Raw genomic sequence first — 21,366 nt, forward strand, 5'->3', positions numbered from 1 at the left:
GCAGAGAGCACAGGGTGGAGTATAAGTTTACTGAGATCAGAGGCCTGAAAACAAAATGTACAATTGGTCATGTGACTTAGAGTATTTTTTTTCTTAATGTGAATCATTATCTAAAATTCAAAAACTGCTTTTCTGTTCCAACCCATTGCAGAACCATTTAATGATTACTGTACACTGTTAATCAGTAACCTGGCCTGACTTTATATGACCACCACAGATAGTAACTGATTGATTATAACAACCAGTGAAAAGGGGACAAGGGTATTTTTTGCTGCTGGAGGTGAATTTCAAGTTGCCTGGAATGAGTTGATCCAATTGCTCTGCTAAAACACAGGCAGCACTCTTACCCAGAGACAGAGAGAGGGAGGGAGAGAGGAAGAGTGAGAGTGGAAGAGACAGCACTTACAGCATACAGAAAGAGGTAGAGAAAGAGTTTGAGTGGAGAGAGCGTGAAGAGGCTGAGTGTGACAGCACCAAATGAGAGGAGGAGGAGGAGGAGGGACAAGGGAGGGTGAAACCGAGAGGGGGGCGGATCGAGAGTGAGCAAAGGGAGGGAGCATCAGAAATAATAGACGAGAGGGAGAATGCAAAAGGGAAGCTGAGGGAGTCAGGAGAAGAGAAGGGAGTAAAGGAAAAGAGAGCAGGAAAAAAGGACAGCACAGCTCAGCTCACAGCTGCACTGATCCCGGCCAGGAGGAGAAGTTTAGCTCATCAAGAGAAAAAAAACATATTTAAAAAACTGCATTTTTGGTTTTTTCCCCTCTGGAGAGGGAAGGAAACTAGGAGGCAGAAGAATCAGAGTGCAGCCTCTGAGTGTCCTGCAGGAGAAGATGGATTCAGACTCTGGAGAGCAGAGTGACGGAGACTTCTCTCCAGGTAAGCCTGAAATCCATTACTGCAACACCAACACCACTTTTTCGATATGTTATGGTACCTATACTTTAACCAAACACATTCTACATTGTGGTCTATTGATTTTTCATGGAGGGTCAGTGAATTTTCAGCATTTCTATAAGTTGCTTGGCTGTTCCTGCCAACTTTAACATTTTCAGCCTTTAGAGGCGTTTACAGCTCACTCCTGAGATGTGTAAAAAGCGAGCTGCTGCTGTGAGCTATGATGTACGCTCTGATGCTGGTGACTGGCAGAGGCTCATTGAGCGTGTGAATGAAAGCTCCGGCTCAGTCACCACCAGGAACAGGCAAGCTCCAACACGTGCAGTCAGTTTAGTCATCAACACATCCAGATACAGCGCGTCACTGATAAATTGTCTTCTTCTCTGAGGTGCATGCCACACATTTAGATTCGGAGATTACTGAAAAGTGTGTGTAAGTAAGTAAGTAAGTAAGTAAGTAGTGGTGTAATAAAATCATTCTGTTGAGGATGTTTTATGGTGTCAGAGTACAGGGCAAAGATTTACTGCGCTGATGAGAGTTAATGCTCTGTAAAGTTCAGTGCCTGTCTCTGGAGCTTTCCAAGCATGTGGGCGATTTATTGAACTGTGATCCTGTGGAAAATTCAAGCCAGGAGATGAAGCAGCCTTCTGGAGATAAATTTGAGTTTAAAGATCCAATGTGTCTGGAGGAGAATTTCACTTCATAGCATACTGGATCAGTCAAATACGTGTGCCGTATGCCATCTAAGACTGAAACCTTTGCTCTTCTTCCCCGTAAAGACTCAGGTTAATGCTTTAAATAACTTTAATTAACTTCGTGTTACTCTAAAAATAACCGTCTCAGACGTGCATGGACAGTGCCTGGGTACAATTAGCAGATTTTATTTGGGTGTCGAATGACACATACATATAATTTATCAGGGCATGTTGTTGTTCCAGTTACTGATAGTTTCATAATGGTGATGAAAATGTGGGTGTTTTTCTATTTATTTGACAGCATAGGTGTGTTAGCAGTGCTCTGTTGAAATCTCGCCATCTGTTTCTCCAGGTGGCCCAGTGTCTGCCTGTCTTCTGGTCAGTTTGCAAACACAGAGGAACCTTTATATGAGAGTTAGAAAACCTTAGATATGTCCTCCTAACAGTTCATGGTTACATCATCATCCAGGATGCTCATGTGAATCTGCAGTTTATGTGAGCATATCTGTAGAGACAGAGGCTAAAGCCATTTCACTTTCATGGGAAGTCTTGAAAAGAACTTGACTCATACTCCAAATGCATCATGCTTTATAATTGCACTGCAGTTTCTAGTCTCCAGTCTACTGTGAAAACTGGCTTGGCTCACTTTATAAGGTCAAATGCTCCAATGAAACCTATTTTGAAAACAGGTGTATTTTGAAAACCTGTTGTACACAAACATGACCCCTTTCCTGGATACGTGTCTGGAGGATGTGTGATTAATCTACACATGTATGTATGTATGTATGTATGTATGTATTCTGGCACAAAACTTCAGCAGTTTAAATATTAAAGTGTATTGTTTCAGGTGGCTTTAACCCTTCACCCTTTGTATCTGCCCTTGAGACATTAGAAGTATTTAGAAAGTGAATCAGACAGCTTCCCTAAATTCACTCTCAGACACTGTTTTTACTAATTTATCATGTGTGGTAAACTCCTGCATAAAACTTGCAGTAGCACCAAGTTTTGTTTAACATATCTTCTATTGATTAGATCTCCATTTTTCATAATGCCTTGATGCCTGACCTTGTGCATTTAGCCACAGGTTGTGGTGTCTTTAAGTAAAACTGGTAAAGCTGTGTTTTCAACATGAGAAGAAAACACATTTTGCCTGGTGTTGGAGTACTTTAAGTCAGGAGAAGATTGTTGTCTGGTGAATGATGACAGATAAATAGATAACTTTGTTAATACCCCTAGGGGAAACTGGCGCAGTCACCCATGCATGCTGGGTTAAACTGCAAATAATGGTTAGCGATCATACGTGTTTTGCATTTTGTTGTCATATTAGGAACAAGAAAAGGGTAGATGGGGGTGGATTTTTAAGCAACCTTACTGGGTTCCAATAAACACAAGCATGCATCAGAAAACACCAAACACAAATATCCAGTTAAAATGTCAATACACAACATGAACCGATCTTTTGGAATAGAGTTAAGTAAAGCAATAACACCTAGTGTATCCTGGGAAAAGAGAACAGCATGTTAAACAGGTTCTGTTGATGGAAAAGTTAAGGTGTTTTTCTCTCCTCTGATCTATGTATCTTTGTTGTGTTAGGGCACCAGGACCAACCACAATACAATACTGGAAAGTAACTGTTCTGAATGAAATAGCTTTAGCCCTTATTCATGCAGAAAGACTCACATTTTTCCCATAATTACTCACTCATGCAATGAGCATGTTGCTGACCATACCAATATCCACACAATGATTCACCCAGCAGTCATGTCTTTCCTTCCTGTGGTGGAGTAGAGATGGCTATACCTAATTATGAGTCAAGGCAGAGCTGATTGTCAAATCACCTGTCTTGCTGGAGGACTGCTGTGGTTCACACTGCACAATAAGTCAAGACTAGACATTTGGATTTCACTGAGCTACTGTTTGATTCCTAGTTACTCTTGCATTCTGGTTTGAATTATTGTTTAGTCATTATATTAGTCTGGCATTATGCTGAAGGGCAGCCCACAGCCCACTTTTTGCATGAAAAGAGCTCCTAACATTTTCCTTACATTTGAGTTTACTTACAGATTTTCAGTTGAAAAGAGAAGCTGTGACATTTACAAGGACATTAGATCTGGAACTGTGGTTCTATTATATATACAAAAAAACTGCAGATGTTTGATGACACAACAGGAGTTTAAGCCTCAGCCAAACTTCAGTATTGATGCATTAACGTACTAAAACACTCTCCAGCATTATTTCCCTTATTAAATGCCACTAGTCCACACTTCCACAGACACTTCAAATATGTTAGAAAAAAAATCACAGCGAGGAGCACCCAGCAATCAGTGGAGAGCTTTTGCCTCATGATTGCCATGTTGGCAGATTGGCCACATGCTTTGCACATGACAGACAGAATGGGACAGCCCTGCATACACTGCCACACTTTTCTTGCTTATTCCCTTGGTCTTGTGCTCTCACAATACATGCATCCCTGATTTGTTTTTTCCCCTACGCCTTTAATCTGGCCCACAGATGGAGAGTGCTCAGTGCACCCCAGCCCTCTACACACACAAGACACCAGGAGCTGATTCTGGAAAATTGTAACATGAACTGAGAAAAAGAAAAAAAACAGAAGTGAGGGTGTAAGTGGAAAAGACGACTCAGGAGAACATGGTTTTTCCTCTAGCTATAGCAAAAGACAAATCCTAAAGCTCTCAGGTCCCTGACCAGTGTACGAGTGCATTTTCCCTCGTATGCTCTGTGCTGACACAATAATACTGTGGCATATCGTAGTGTTTGTGGGATATTTGGAGAGAGAATTGTTTCCCCACAACTGAGCCATTACTGAAACATGAAATTAGACCACAGAGGCATTTCGACAAGGCCTCATAGACACACACAGGAGGAGGAGAAGGCTGTGGTTTCACTAGAGGGCCAGTCGAAGCAAAGAAAACAGTCACTAGTGGCGCCTGGTGAGAGAGGGGAGCTGTTTGAGGGAGGGCAGTGTGTATTTAGGGAAGGCTGGTCTGGCGTCAGTGGCACATTGAGCATGTACAGGTATGAATCCTCTACATAGGAGCGGCCATGACAGTGAATGTGTGGTGTATTTTATTTGCATTTCTGACTTCACTAATAAAAAGTTTTGAAGACAGTGCTTCTTTAAATCCCATTTGTGGCTTCCACTTAGACTTTATGGTAAGTGTTTTCACTATTAGTGCCAATGAAAAGTCTGATGAGTTTGTGGAAGCCACTGCAGTCTGGGTTTGTCTTACCTTCTTTTTTCCATTAAATGACTTTTCCATGTAGCTTATATCATGTTAAATTAAGACTTTTCCTACCTATGGAAGCAGCAAAAAGGCAACTTGAAACAATTTACAGTAACAAACTGTGCTGATTATAGCAATGCAAGAATGTGGTAGGAAAAAGCAGACCACCTATATTCAGCATAATGTATCACAGCAGTTACTATAAAGGCGCCTCACTGAAAGTTGCTTGCAGTGTACCTTTAAAACAGTTTTTTCTGGAAAGTAGAAAATCACTAGAAAAGACAGATGTGCCAATTATATTTGTGGGTTAAGACATTTCATGGGTAATAAATAGCAACAGAAAAAACTACAACTACACACTCTGTTATCCTTAAAAGCTGGGATTTGGATTCACTCATGAGAGGATTAGGTTTTAGCTGGTAGCGGAGAGGGTTAAGTTGAAAGAAGGAATGTAGTCTCTAAAACTCAGAAACAAATCTACAAATATGTGTGTGTTTATGTGAACCACAGTTATTTCCTGGTCATTAGTTAGTGGTGGGTTGGCAGCCAAGAGAGAAGCAGCACTTTGGCTTTACAGTAAAGCATGTCATGCGCTGTGAGGCCCTCCAAGGCCAAAGTTCAAAGTATATCCAATTTTATCACTTCAGTCAAAGCAAGAGCAACCTTTTAATTGAGTCAGCACAGACAGCAGAAACCCCACCCCCCTTACTGCCTAACCTTTGCTCTCCCAATGTTTGGAGCTCCTATGTTACGTTCTCATTTCTCATTGAGGGTTTATTTCATTCTTTAAAAGCTGTGACATCTACGACTGGGCTATTACAATTTGAAATTATTGACGTGAAACTAAAGCAACAACATATGATGCTTGTCATTGGCATGGAAGCTGTAGCTGTTAAATGCTAAATAGTATTTTTAGACTCTGAAGTCTTCTGCAGGGTAATCTTTCATTCGGCATTTCTTTCACTGACTAAATATTCAGGTTGATTTCTTCTTTCATGCTATTCACTAATGCTGTCTTTTAATGTTACCATCTCATATTCTACCCATTTAGGTTGCTCAATACACTGTCCAGCCTGCAAAGTCTGTTGTTATTATTGTTACAGGCATGTCTGAACCAGCTGTGGCGTCTTGAACCACCCAAGGACTTGCCTGATTACGTCGAACTGGTGATTTTTACGCCACTGTGGTTTTGAAGCTATGATTGCTAACGGGCATTACAAACAAAATACCATAAATGCAAACAATCCATCCATCTCTTTGTTAAAGTTCAGGCAATATATATCTGGGTAACATAGACTATGAACAGAGAACTCTGTGAACATGTTTCATTTTTTTCATGACACCAACCCACTGAGTTATAGATGTCACAAGTTAAGGGGACAATTAGCGTCACCGGTGGGGTTTCAGCTCTAAATAAGTGCAATGACAGCCCAAGCTTTTCTTTAAATGATTCAATGTTTCCCAGCACCTCACGTTTCTGTACAGCTCAGTTAGACTTGGTGAACCAGGAGGCCAAAGTTATGGGGAAGTGTCTGTATTTTGCATGTGTGTGTGTGTATTTGCATGCACATGTGTGTCTCTTTGTAAACGATGCCACGCCATGCTGAGACTTGGCTGAGGTCTATGAGAGGAGCGACTCTCTCCGGGCCGGAAAACACTTACTTCCTTGCCACTCATGCACAGCTCAGTGTTGTAGCTGTGGTGAGGAATGGACAGAGAGGAAGAGATAGATGAAAGGAGATGAGAGGTCCATGAACATAAGGCAAAGACACCCACTACAGCCAGTGCTCAATACAGCTGCAGATGATGCGAAAGGGAACGAGGGTGAGAAGATATTTTTGATGTTGTGCTGGTCTGTGTCTGACAGAAAATCACACTGACAGGAGCTGGACAAGTAAAATGCAGACATGTGATTTCACCTCTCATACTTTGACAACCCCATGTCCTCTATCATTTTTTCCATCACTCCTCCACACTCCTCTTAAATGAATTGACACATCGGCAGATGACGCTGTATATTTCTTTTTATTTATTGCATCTCTGCTATTTCAGAGCATTTTTAAAGCAAACATATCCTCTTCTCCTTTCTTCTACTTTCTCTGTTAATCTTGACTGAATGGTGTGAAATGAAAATGTGCATATTGGCAGCTCTGCCAACTGCTTACTTCTTTGTCTCGCCCACTTTCTCTCTCTTTAAATAGCTTAGTTTCTTTATTTCAGCTGACAGATGTTAAGGGAACTTTCTGTCTGGGTTCCAGGCCAGATAAAGTAAGGAAAGCCCCAATATACTTATAGTGCTCTGTTTTATATTAAGCCTCAGTCTGGATAAGTCTGTCATTATAGCTCACACACAAACACACACACCCACACCCACACGTTTGCACCAGCTTTCTATAAATGCCACAGTTTAATGACTAAAATAATTCATATCTAAAAATGTTTTACAAAATATCCCACAGCTGCATTTCCAAGTGATCGAAGATCAATCACACAGCATTTCCCTGTGCTACTGCGTGTTTCCATACATTATTTTGTCAGTGAAGTTGGATGGTAGTTGGTTCAGCTGTTTTTGTTTGTTCCATTATGGTGATTATTCAGCCAGTGCTTATTTAAAAACTGATGTTGTTGCTGACAAAAATATAAACACCATCACTTATTTCATGCCAACATGGTTTCAGAGACCCGCATGACACTGTCTGTTCAGAACCACAAATGCACAGCCTGGTTAAAGTTTGAATCATTTTTGTGCTGAAGAAAATAGCAGCGGACAGTAGCACACATGTCCTTTAGTCTTACAGAAATGTTCAGTATTTTTGCCCTCAAACGATGCCTGCCAGGTGATTATTGTGGCAGAGATGCTCCCAGAGACACCTCCACAGGTTCCCATGCCTGAATAAACAGGTAACGCGGCTGAAGTAAAGACATTAATTTTACAGCAGAAGAAAGGTCAAAGAAGGTCACTTATCATCCTCTGCCAACTTCTCTGGTATTGCGACTTTGATAAAAGCCAAGGGCCAAACTAAAGATGAAGGTCAATTCACTCCTGTCTCTCTCTTTCTCTCTCTCTCTCTCTCTCTCTCTCTCTCTGTCTCCCCCATGTCTCCTCCATCCCTTTCCTGTTTCTCATGACAACCAATCAAACCAGTGGCACATTAATCAGTCAGACATCTCCTGCCACTGCTTCATTTCGCCTCATCTCTGTGGTTCAGCTCTACAGGGACATGGTCATTAAAACTAAAAGACAGAGATAGAGACAAAGAAATGGATGAGGGATGGAGCATTAAATAAGACTGTGTGGTAGTCGGGGCTCTTGTGTCCCTCGTGACTCAGAGAGACTCCTAAGTGCTTTTCCCTAGACTGTTAGTCACAGTAGAGACACTTAGGCCAGTCCCAGGATAAACACAATTCCTTCCTTAAAAGTACATTAACATACATCAATGTGCTGTTATTGGTAAATACATCCAACCAGTTTATTTGGCTGATTTTAATCCATTACATAGCCTATTTGCCAGTAATACCAAGTCAAACCATTGCTAAGTATTTTGACCAACACAGAATGAAGATCATAAAATGTTGTGTGGTGACCAAGTTCACCCTGTCGATCTTAATTTAGATTGTCTATATTTTATACAATTAAACCAACATAAATAAAACTTCACTAAGCAGAAACATTTTAGAGAAGGGTTTGTTTGAAGTTTAGTAGATCAAAAAATCAATATGGTTAAATTATTTGTGTTCAGCTCCAATGCCAATGGCCAAAGTAATGCTACTTGACTTGATTTAGTATTTCATATTACACAATCAAAACGCTCACACCTCATGGACTATCTCTTAAGGTTTGAACATGTCTTCTAACTGTCTGAAACCAAAACATAGTGAAATAATAGGAAAAGCCTGATGTCATGTTTGAAGTGGGATATTTTTTTATAGAACAGAGCAAGAAGTTCGAGCCCTGTTTAACAACTCTGCACACCTGATTTGCTGTGTGAAGTGAGCACTGACTGTCAAATTGTCAAGTTTATTAACACAATATTTGTCTCTTACTGACTAAAACAGAGAACCTGCAGAATGTACCTTATCTGCAATGAGCAAATACAAGCATGATATATTGGTCCAGCATGCTTATTGAGTTCAGGCTAAATCTCTTGAAGTCCTGCACTGCTGATGAGGCTTTCAAAGGAAATTTCCTCTTCCTCTTATTGGGAAAAAATTCACACATTCCAGCTGACCATCTATTGAAGTTTAACAGAGAAACGAATGAAGCACTTTGTCAATATAGATTTTTTTTTTACAAACATCTATTGATTTTGTTAATTTCTGATGCTGTTCAATTGATGTGTATTTATGTCCTTCATCTTTGTGTTTAAAGTTCAAGGTAATCTTTATTATAATCTGAGGGGCAATTTGATTTACAGCCAGCAGCAAACACAAACATGGACAAACAAATACACATCATTCAAAAGTTACATCATACTATTCACCGGATTAATAGCAGCAGGAATAATTAACCTCTTAAATCTGTTTATTTAAATCTGCTTTTGATAAAAGTACATATGCTGATGGGCTTTTTTACATACAGCATCCACTTGGGGCTCAAAATACAATTACTGTATCATCAAACACTGTGCCCAGATACTTATACTGTTCCACCAATTCCACAGCCTGACTGTCCATAAAACGAATCAAACCATTATCAATATTGTAGATCCTCTTCAACCTGTCTCAAATATAGGGCTGGATACAGTTAAAAGCAGAGGACAAACCCCTAAAAAACAGACAAACAAGGGACTTTAGCCCCTTTGTGTATCACTCAAAGCATGAGTTGGCCACCACCTATAAGACAGAGCCAGACACTAAATGAGCCACAGCTTGAAAAAAGTAACTGAACTTTAAACTTTATAGTTCCTCTTTCACTTAAATGAAAACCATTAAGGTATAAAAATGAAGTTATTTATTAACCATACAGGTCTCAATGTTTTCCAGGCATCCTGAGCAGCTGTCAATAGCACAGTGAGTGACCTCTTTTGGTACCAGAGTGCCCTTTGGAAAGAGGCTCAGTACCAGATTTTACATGGCATGATTAATGCAAGTCAGTTCAGTAGACTGTACTGTCACTCTCTGTTTCTCAGTAGAAACCACATCTTTACCATCCACAGTTACTTTCATCCAGATACACACACATGCATTAGCACAGACACAGAGTGTGCAGGGGCGGTATGTTTGAGTCATATCTGATTCGAAAAGTGGGAGTGAAAAATACACCAGTACACAGCATTTGCAGGTCCAGAGTGACTAGAGGAGAGACATGAAATGACAAAAAAGCCTCTATTTATTCCACCGTTTGAATAGTTCTGCAGCTCTTTAGTTGTGTATAAAGGTCTGCACCCTGATGTATCTTAACACTATTTAATATGTGTGTGTGTGTGTGTGTGTGTGTGTGTGTGTGTGTGTGTGTGTGTGTGTGTGTGTGTGTGTGTGTGTGTGTGTGTGTGAATGTGAAATCACAGTAGTGACCTTAGATCAACAAGCCAGAAGCCTGCAGCTCGCAGAGCAACACTGGAAAATAAATGTGTGTCTCCCACAGCTGCACTAGCTGAGCTCTGGTACTAGCTGGCCTGAAATACCATCCTCTGCCCCCACTCATTTCCACCGGCCTCTCGGGCTTTCCTAACACTACCACTTCAGGCTATTAAAAACCCTTTTACTATTGCTGAATGACCCACTCCATTGTTTTCATTTAGCCTTGTAAATGCAGCCAGAGATTCTGCAGAAACTTCTTATTGGACGCTAAAACCAAATGAAAAGGCCACGACAAAAGAAATGGAAGTCAAGCTGTCAGCTTTGTTTATTTCTCCTGCGTGTAGAGCATTTTCTCTAACATTTTCTTGGTACTAGGGGCTGCTGCTGCTGCGGTTCACCTCACAGCAAGAAAATTCCAAGTTCAAATTGAACTCCCACCCGAGCCAGGGGCCCTTCTGTGTGCACACAGTTTGCATGTCCCCTTGTCTGTGTGGGTTTTCTCCAGGTACTCCAGCCTCCTCCACCAGTCCAAAGACTTTAAAGTCGTGACTTTAAGTTGCCTGTGTGAATCTGAGTGTGAGTGTCTGTATCTATGTGTCAGCCCTGTGATACACTGGTGACCTGTCCTGGGTATACACCACCTCTCACACAATGTCAGCTGGGATTGACTCCAGTGCCCCTGTGACCCTGAATATGAATAAGTCGTATAGTGAATGGACGGACACATTTTCTTTGAACTGATACATTGCTCTAATGTGTTTGCACTCAGCACAGTGCTGACGTATGACAGACGTTGCTTTTCTGGAGTTCTTGCTACACATGAGTACACAGCCTGGCAGACTGTAAAGTGTGTATCTTATATGTGAAATAAGAACATAATAGGCAACTACTGCAGAAATCCAACTTCACAGCACACAGTTTCTCTTTATAAAAGAAAATCTGAAAAGGAAAATGTCTGAAAAATGATTGCCAGTTTAGAATTTACAGGGTGCAAATAATGGTTTGGCATTCAGAGAGGCATGTATTGGCTGTTCAGTTATACAAATCATTACTGGTTATGAATGGAAAATAGGTTACAGATGGAAAATGGGGGAATTTTGGTAATGGCTGTGAGGAAACCTTGCAGAGATCTATAGCATTATTTTGTTTGTCACACACCAACAACACTCCTTAACAACTGCTCCTGTACTTTTCTACAGCTACTGTAGGTTGTCTGTCAGCAACCTTCAGTGTTTTGAACAAATGACATTTGGAGGAAGGAGTGACAAGTGCTAATTAGTGAAGTAAACATATAGATGTTTTTTCTTTTTTCTTTTCATTGTCTGTTTTGACTGTCATATGCAATGAGCTTATCCAGCCTACTAGAATGATTATGTCTTTTGTAGGATCACATACTTGCACTTGTATTAAACATGTATTTGTGAAATGTTTATCTGAAAAACAGCAATGCATGTGCCTCTACAGAGAATATGGCTTGGATTTGTCCAATACTGAATATGAGTGCGTTGTCATTAGCAACTACAAATAGGGATGCACTAAAAAGCCTTGTGTTCCCTTGTGTGTGTGTGAAGCTAAATTAGTGACCACAGAAACTACTTCCAGCTCAGCAGGAAAAAAGTTCTATATGAGCTATTTTAAATGTGTTTTTAATGGCAATTTTAAAGCAGATTTATTTGAATTCACTCATTTTCCCAATATTACAGTACAACAAAATAAAAATCCAAAAGACCTAAAGTTTGTATCTAGTATCCACATTACACTGACCTGTAAGCATCACTACTCCTTCTCGAAAGGGTCAAAAAGACATCCACAGAACTAGTAGAGCTCAGGTTCATAATGTGAAGATTTTTGTACCATTCAACCATGCATCAGTTAGGCAGGTCACTGGTGTATTAATTAATTAATTATTATTCATTTTATTTTAAACAATATTCCCTATTAGTCTAAATATCAACACATTTGATAATTTGTCTTTCCTTGTGATTCTTACAATGACTGACTCTAATCTATTTTTCTGGAAATAGTTTTTTCTACTGTTGAGACATGAAACCAACACACCAAAAACATTCACTGAAAGACACATAGGTTCACATATATTCAGACATATGTTCTGCACTGTTCTGGCTGATAAGTCCAAAAGTGCCTCCAGAGTTGACTCAGTAAAGGCCAGCAAATTAATTTGCATGTTTTATGTTGTTTGTTTAGTCTGAAGAAAAAACAAAGCTCAAAAATATCAATATGCTGCCTGATGCTGGATTAGAGTTTGGACTATTCCTTGGCATCAGCAACTGCCAAACAAACAGCAGTGATTCCAGGAGGTTTTTGATTGTTTCCAAGAAGTATTTCAGCACATAACTATCACTGTCCACACTGACGCTCATAGACTTGGGCAGGTGACAAATCTGTGATCTGTGGTCACACAGACACAGAAAGCATGAATTGGATTTAGCAGAAATCGAATAAGCATATTTATGAAAATGTCAAACTATTCCTAAACATAGGGCCAGTTTCCTAGCAGAACCTTTATTGTTGCTCAAATGCACTGGTACCTGAGCTGTATTTGCTATTAATGTCCACTTCCTTGAAACGTATCTGAAATGCAAATAGATCCAAATGGACATTTTTTGCAGCACACCACCGCCAGGGTTGGCTGGATTCTATGTCACACACTGTATGTATGTTCTGATGCAGCACAGCAGAAACTGTTGACTCAGCGCTCTGAAAACATCAGGCGGAACAAAGAGAGCCTGTCTAGTCAACAGCCATGGCCAGAGAGCAGCAAGCACCTTACTAATCCTCAGGTTAAAAGTAAACCTCACTAAGTCCCGAAACACTCTTACGTACTCATATGGGCCAATGGTTTCTGCGACTGATGGTGGACAAGTGTGCTGCTGGTTTGTTTTCAGTAACTTATTCCCACATGCTTACAGGATGAAAACTTTCCACTTGAGGACCAAGATGCAGAGAAAATAATGAGCAGACAGGAGAGAAAGTGCGAGAGCAGGAGAAAGATAAGTAATAGGACAGGATGGTTTTTCTAGCATTTTCTGGCAATCTTCTCCTCTGACAGCTTGGACTCCTCTCTAACTTGTTCTGACACTCTGGCTCATACATGTCACTCATCTCTGCCTCTGGGTGACAAGCTGTATGTGAGTGTGTGAGAGAGGTGGACTCTATGTGCTAAAATCTCCAGCGAGACTCTGAATCAGCCACCTCCTTCCCCATCACTCTGACTCACACCTCACATCCTCGTGTCCATTCTTCACAGTATTTCCCCCCACACTCCTTCAATTTGGTTATTATAGTCTTCACCACTCTGGGATGTGCAAAAACACTTGAGAGAGAGGTCAAGGAAAGGGAGTCGATAGGCACCTGCTGGTCCTCTGAAAAAAGCTCCAGGCTGTGTGGTGGAGAGTGGCAGAAACATAATTAGTCTGTTTTTAGCTCGGCACTAAAAACAGAAAAGGCCTAACCAGCTCCTTTTGTACAGAACTTTTTTCAGTGATGGCTTAAAATGACCTTTGCAGTGATGATCTTAGATCTTGGTTATTTTGTGGCACAGAAGACAAATTCATTTAATAAATGAATGGACACACATGCTAGTAGGGTCCAAATCCTGCGTAACCATTGGTCAGACAAGGCCGGCTTTATGGTGCAAGCTGTCACCTTTATCAGTGTGCCAGGGTTGCAGAAATCCATCCAGTTGGGTTTCTGAATATCAGAGACTGAATGAAACAAAGAGCTGCTTCAGAGAAACAGGAAATGACAGCAACAAAGAGAGTCTGTTGATGAGAGGCACAGATCTGCCTAATGAAAAACAGTTATAGAGCCTCATTTGGCTATTTAAATATCACGGTACCTATCATGTTGCTGTTGTGATGCTTATATGAATGCTATCTAGATTAATCTCCTCAGGCCATTTAGTTTAAATTTGGTACATTTAGTCTCAAACAGCAGCATGAAGGGATGAGACACTTTTTTCTCTCAATTATGTTGAATGTAAAAGCAGATGATTTTATTTTTAATGTTAAAAGTCACTTGTGATGGACTGGTGACCTGTCCAGGGTGAACCCCTGCCTTTCAGCCAAACAGAGCTGGAATAGGCTCCAGCTGATCCCTGTGACCCTGGTTAGGAATAAGCGGGTATAGATGATGGATGGATGGATGGATGGATGGATGGATGGATGGATGGATGGATGGATGGATGGATGGATGGATGGATGGATGGATGGATGGATGTTTAGATTTCATGACAGGGACTCTCAGTAATGTATGTTGATTGAGGTCTAAGTATATAAAAAATTAGATGTACCTGATGATCAACCATTATAGAGGCAAAATGCAAGAAAAGAGAACAAAACACTGTTCACTACTTTGCCAGCACCAAAAATCAGACACACTTAACAGCTACACATCTAGTGAGGAAGGTGAAGCATTAAGCAGCTAAAAAGGAAATTGCTAGAGACCAAAAATGAGTTAAAAGAAGAATGAATATTGGACTTCCATTTGCCAGGTCCCCAGAAAAACCATTCAAAATCTTGATAACATTGCTCTGGTTCTACTGTGTGGGTTGTGGCTATTGTTCGCTAATTCATTTAGCCACAGCAGCTACAGAAGTATAAACTTGTCAATGTCCTTTCGCCACAAGTGGCCAGTTGTCTTTTTAACTTGCATTCCTCATAACATCTTTTAAAATCATACTCATTGCTTTGGAGACAGTTTTGCAATTGGAAAGGAGTTACTTAGTGAGTGTATTTATTATAGTCAGGACCTCACCCTGAAATTCTGTAGACCAAACTGGTTGTAAATTATTAACTGTCTCTCAGCTTTCAATCAAGTGACTTTTGCACATTGACACAAGTACTGTAATTTTCTCCAATGCAGTTCAAGTTTTAAGTCAGGTTACTTCACAAACCTTTTCCTTCTTTTCAAATCGCCATGTGTTTATATAGTAGGTATTCATTGAACTCACATAAACACTTACAGAGCTAAACAATCCTGGAAATTTCTCCATGCAGGTATCTCCGTACTCACCCACTCCCTTTTTGTCAAACATACAATAGGTCTCACCCCCTCACTCATTAAACTGTACAAAGAGCAATTAAAAAGGAACATCATATTGGCAATAGACAAAGACATTCGCCTTATTAGTTGTTAAATGTCATGGTGGGCTAATTATACATACATGGAATCTCATTTAACTTCACACAGACACGTGAAATGTCACTTCTGTGAAATGCCATGGATTTGGTTTCTCCCAGTTGTGCCACATTAAACCTCGCTTGTATGTCTGTATTTGAATAACGCACACACAGACACTCACAGCCCATGTGACAATGGTGTGAACTCTGCACGGTCACATAGCTGTCTCTTTTAATAAAATTAGAATTACAACAAAGCAGGTGTTCCTATTTGTATTTAGGCTCATCTGTCGTTCTGTGCTGAGACTACTGTGCAATGACGTCCTCATCCTCTCTCTCTGCCTCTCTCTGTCTATCCCTCTGTCCCTGGACATACATGTGGAAGAGCAAGAGGTTGAAAATGTGCCCTGGGTGCAGAAGTAATAAGTGAAGCCTCTTCCCTTGGCTTTAATCATAATAGGAGTGTAATTTGTAGCTGGGTGGCAACTAAATAAAACCTCTTTGCGTCCTCCCACACCTCACATTCACACAGACACATGTTAGGCTGCTGGCATCGTGGTTTGAGGACACAGGCAGCCTTTGATGTTCTCCTCTATGATAAATTGCAACTGGAGTGGGACAAAGCATAAAACTGAGATCATTCTGGAAGAGGTTCTTATCTGTGTACAGCTGCCTCGTGTTATCCAGAGCAGATAATAATTCCTTCCATAGTCAGCCCACCATACCACTGCCAGCTCCAGGAAGGACGCCGCCCTGCCGTAGAATGTGGCTGCACCGCGTTTCATCTGCTCCTCAGCTTTCACGTGTTCATGTGCTCTGCACTGAGTTACTTTTGCGTTTTTTTTTTTAGTCTATAATTCCAAAATTACAATACACTTTTTTGTCAAATAAACATTTTGTTATGGCAGTAGTTTTGTTCGGTATATCTAAGTTTGGAATGGATTAGATTTATCCCCTGTTCATGCCAAAAACACTGATTCATCGGAGAGCAGTTTGCACCAATGCTTTACAGAGATCACATTAAATACTGCTTCCAGTTTTCTTGTTACACAACCTGCTGTTGTGCAACAAATGAATTAAAAGGTCACCATGTCCTTCTGAATAGATAAGAAATCTACACTTCTGCTCAGACTTTACCATCAGGACAAGTAATGGCAGTGAAAACCGGAGAAATGATCAACAGCAAATAAAGAATCAAGTGTCTTAAAAGCCTGTTTTTCCAGATGGATGTTGTTTTACATACAAACATACTGAATTACAATGGTACAATGTTCTCAGCAAGCACATGTCCAGGATGTACCTGGAATTGGCTCCAGCTCATGGAGACAAGTATTTGCTTAAAGAGATGGCACATTCCTCTTTTAGCTCAGTTTTGTGGATGCGGATGTGGATGCTTACATTCATCATGTGCATACATTTCTAACTGAAATTACAGTAGAGACTTCTGAACTTTAGGAGTAACCTCATACCTTTTCCTTTCTCTGCCCACAGGACAGGAGAGCTTTAACTCCCGCTCCCTGGCCCTGCAGGCCCAGAAGAAGATCCTGAGTAAGATGGCGACCATGGTGGTGGCCAACATGCTGACAGACGACACCAGCAGTGAAATCTTGGATGAGCTCTACAAAGCGAGCCGGGAGTTCACCAAGAGCAAGAAGGAAGCCCACAAAATCATCAAGGACGTGATCAAGATCGCCCTGAAGATCGGCATCTTATACCGCAACCACCAGTTCAGCCCCGACGAGCTGGACACAGTGGAGCGCTTCAAGAAGAAGATGAACCAGGCGGCCATGACAGCAGTGTCATTCTACGAGGTGGAGTACACCTTTGACAGGAATATTCTGTCGGAGCTCCTGCTGGAGTGCAGGGACCTGCTTCACACGCTGGTCGAGCAGCACCTGACCGCACGTTCACATGCACGCATTGATCACGTTTTCAACCATTTTGCCCACGGGGAGTTCCTCGCCGAGCTGTACGGGGATGGAGACGAGTACAGACTCTCTCTGAGGAAGATCTGCAATGGCATCAACAAACTGCTGGATGAAGGAACGCTTTAACCTCTTACACCTGACCTCTTGCACATCTAGCTTTCTCTCCTCCTGTTCCTTCTCTTACTGATCTCTCCTGCATCCTTACATCCCCTTTTCATTTGCTCACCCCTGACCGCTCACATCCTCTACTTTCTTTTTGCACTGGTCTTCCTGTTTCTTTTGCATCCATCTTTGTGGAGCTAGCTGTAACACCTTGCTGCTGTGATTCAATGAGGGAATTTTGTTGAACTGTCTTTCCACTCAGTGGGTCACTGCTGCATACTGGGACTGCCTGTTTCGCATTGTATGCAATTTAGCATTGCAGGTTATCCCCTTTGTGTGCAAACGTTTACTGTAACTATGGCCAAAAAAACATGTGGTGGGTATATTTGGATATGGAAGATAATCAATATAGTGATCAGTCTCACTCTCTTTGTGTGTGTGCATATATGTTTGTATGGGATTCTCTTGAATAAAATATTTGTAAATTCAGTGGATTGTGCAAATTTATTAAAATCAAAAACCGAAATCTTTCATTTACAAAAGTACTCAATCTCTGTGACACTTCAAAATGTAGGCAGGGGCATCCTCTTTGCTTTAATTATTCTTGAGATTCTTGAGAACCTTATTGTATATAAGGTTCCACAATTAATAGACTATTGCATGTCAGGACATCTAGTGGTCATTCTATAGACCTATAGACACAGATCAGGGTTAGGATATGTAACCATTTTTAAAGATTTGGGTGTTCTTAGAAGCCCAGTGGCCTCAATAATAATGAAGTGGAAGAAGTTTGGTACAACTAGGGCTCTTCCTAGAGTCTATCCAGCTGAATAACGTGGCAAAAAGGGCCTTGGTCAGGAAGGAGACCAAAAGCCCAGTGCTCATTCAGACAGTTTCAGAACTCCTCTGTAGCCGGAAGGACAACTAGTCACACTCTATCAATCAGGCCTTTATGGTAGAGTGGTTAGACAAAACCCACAACCCACTTGGACTTTGCCTAATGACATTTAAAGGGAAGCTGGAGCATTAGGAAAAATATTTTCTGGTCATATTAGGACAGAACTCCAAGCTGGTGAACAGCAGGCATTGCTCATCACCTGGCTAATGGTGGCAGCATCATGCTTTGGCAGTGCTTCTCAGCAAGAGGGGCGGAGAGACTGGTTCAGAGAGGTCCTTGAAAGAAACCTGCTCCAGAGTACACACAACATGAGTCCAGGGAGTCAGTTCACCTTTCAGCAAGCATACAGCCAACTATACTGACAAGTCTCTGGTTGTCCCTGAGTGGACAGCCAAAGCCAAGACTTAAACTCAAGAGAACGTCTGTAGGGAGAGCTGAAGATACCAGTTCACAGACACTTCCCGTCCAATCTTTTTGCCAGAAAGAACAATACAAACCCCCTAAATCCAGTTTTGTAAAGCTTATTGAGATTTAATCAAGACTCAAAGCTGTCATAAATACCAAAGGGGTTATTACAAAGTATTGAATTAGGGGTCTGAATACTTTGTAAATGAGAGATTTCAGTTTTTGCTTTTAAATAAATTTCAAGAAATGTTTTCATTTGTACTTTAGGGTTATTGTGTGTAGCTTGATGGACAAACAAATGCTATTTTATCAATTTAAAATAAAATATGCAGCATAATAAGCTGTGTAAACAGTAAAGGGGTCTACATACTTTATGAAGAACTGTAAGACCAACTATGACATCTTGTGTGTTTTGTATCTGTATCAGTCTTCTCTATAAGGGTGTAACTTGTCTTTTATTAAACATTTCTGGTAAATATCACTTTGCAGTCCTTTTAACAATACTTCCATGTACACTGCTTATTACTGGCAGCCATACTTATAATAGCCTGCCACACCTAATTTCTTAGATAACATGAAGAAGGCAGAGATTTGCACGTGTGCTAACCCATTACTTTCAGAATAGTGCCTCAGAGCTACAAAATGTGTGGATGGATAAGATCTGGAAAAGAAGACACAAATGGTACATTAAGCTAGTACTCCGCCCATTTGACCTGCTCGCACACAAGGATAAATATGCCAACACATATTTTGAAATCAGCATGAAAAAAATGGTCTGTCATTTCTGCTTCATTAGATGCCCACTAGTCTATTCTTCTCCTCAGTCCAGGAAAACATATTGCTGATGGTTTGATGTAGCTCCAGCTGAATTATTTGGCAGTGGAGATCCCTTTTTATGTCTCTGTCTCCTTGCTGAAACACAGACTAGCCACCCACTGAGCCCCCATTTGCACACATTTTATGCAGACACACAAGTTGGTTATGCAGTCAGTTTAAATGTTACAGGACATTAGGAGAAAGGTGGTATTTGTGCTATTAACTATATTTATTTATAGTTTTTGGTCTCCAGCTGATTCCAGCTGATTCCAAGTTGGGGGATACATAAAAGAAAGATTGAGAAAAAAGCGTGGTCAAAACCAGCATTGCTGAAGATATACAGTACTTTTTGTTTCTAGAGTTAGTCAAGCACTAAAAACATTGAATGCTACAATTCCCATAATGCAACCATCCCTCCATCCTTCCATTTTCTATACCCACTTATTCCTTAACCAGGGTCCCAGGGATCAGCTGGAGCCTATCCCAGCTCTCTTTGGGTGAAAGGCAGGGGTACACCCTGGACAGGTCCACTCACTCACACTCACTCCTATGGGCAATTTAGAGTCACCAATCAACCTGACATACATGTTTTTAGACTGTGGGAGGAAACCAGAGTACCTGGAGAAAACCCACACAAGCACAGGGAGAACATGCAAACTCCACACAGAAAGGCCAGGTTGTGAACCCCGGACCTTCTCGCTGTGATGAGCAACAGTGCTAACCACTCAGCCACCGTCCTGTAATGCAACCAATGTAATATTTTTATTTTTCATTTCAAACACAATTTGGTCATATAAGCCCAGATCTTTCAGCTTACATGCTGCATAATGAAGTATATACTGTGCAGTACACATGACTTTTAAAATTACTTATGTGCTAAATTTGTGAAATTCTCCATTAAACATAACCGAAAAAACAAATTAAATAAGGTATTAAACTCAAACTGGTGCCCAGAAGTGCAGTTAAGATACAATATATGTATGTTCTAGACCTCAAGGAGGTCTGATGGACTTAAACAGCCCAAAGCTGCCAAAAGACTGGAGTATGGCGAAGGAGTCAGCAGCTTCATCACTTAATGTCAGCTGCTGTGACCAGCTGTTGATAACACACTGCTGGGAGCTCACATGTTTGGTCCCCCTGAAGAACCTTTCCTTGAGGAACACAGGGAACTACAGGATAATTTACTGTTAAGAGCACAAAAAAGGTAATTATAATCCATGACTTGGCAGTGTGACAAATTAGCAGTGACCTTTCAACCACAATTAAATTTCATTACACCAACAAAAGATAAGCCAGTTAAAATTGATCTTTTTTGTCTGTTTGTAGGCCTATCCACTCTTCATTTCCCAGTGTGTGTTTAAGAGGAAAGCATTGACCCCTAGTGGTGAAATGACTGCTCACACACAGGATTTCACTGAGGGATGAATGCTCTTAAGTGGACAAATGTCAGTCACAAAAACAAGTGTATTTAATTAGAAATACATTCATATCAAGGTTACAAACAGGGATTTCATTGTGTTAGAGCTTTTATTTTTTATCTTTCTCAAACCCTCTGTTCAAATGGAACAAAGAATCACTTCAGATGGGACCCTGGTGATCACAGATAGAAATCTGACTAAGAGAATGAATCAACATGTCCACACAAAGGGCTGATTGTCTCACGTTACCAGAGGGTTTCTTGGAAAACGCTGAACAAATAAAGTATCCACTGCATACGGTTTG

General features: G+C 40.8%; 1 protein-coding gene across 1 annotated transcript; it reads left to right on the forward strand.

Moving 5' to 3' along the window:
* Positions 1-560: 560 nt before the first annotated feature.
* Positions 561-18,014, forward strand: tnfaip8l3 (tumor necrosis factor, alpha-induced protein 8-like 3). The gene is made up of 2 exons (XM_026319608.1): positions 561-876; positions 16,987-18,014. The coding sequence occupies exons 1-2, from the start codon at positions 831-833 to the stop codon at positions 17,547-17,549; spliced, it is 609 nt and encodes a 202-aa protein (XP_026175393.1). The 5' UTR covers positions 561-830; the 3' UTR covers positions 17,550-18,014.
* The last annotated feature ends 3,352 nt before the right edge of the window (positions 18,015-21,366 follow it).

This window comes from Mastacembelus armatus, chromosome 3 (assembly GCF_900324485.2).
Source record: "Mastacembelus armatus chromosome 3, fMasArm1.2, whole genome shotgun sequence".
In the NCBI taxonomy this organism is placed as follows: Eukaryota; Metazoa; Chordata; class Actinopteri; order Synbranchiformes; family Mastacembelidae; genus Mastacembelus; species Mastacembelus armatus.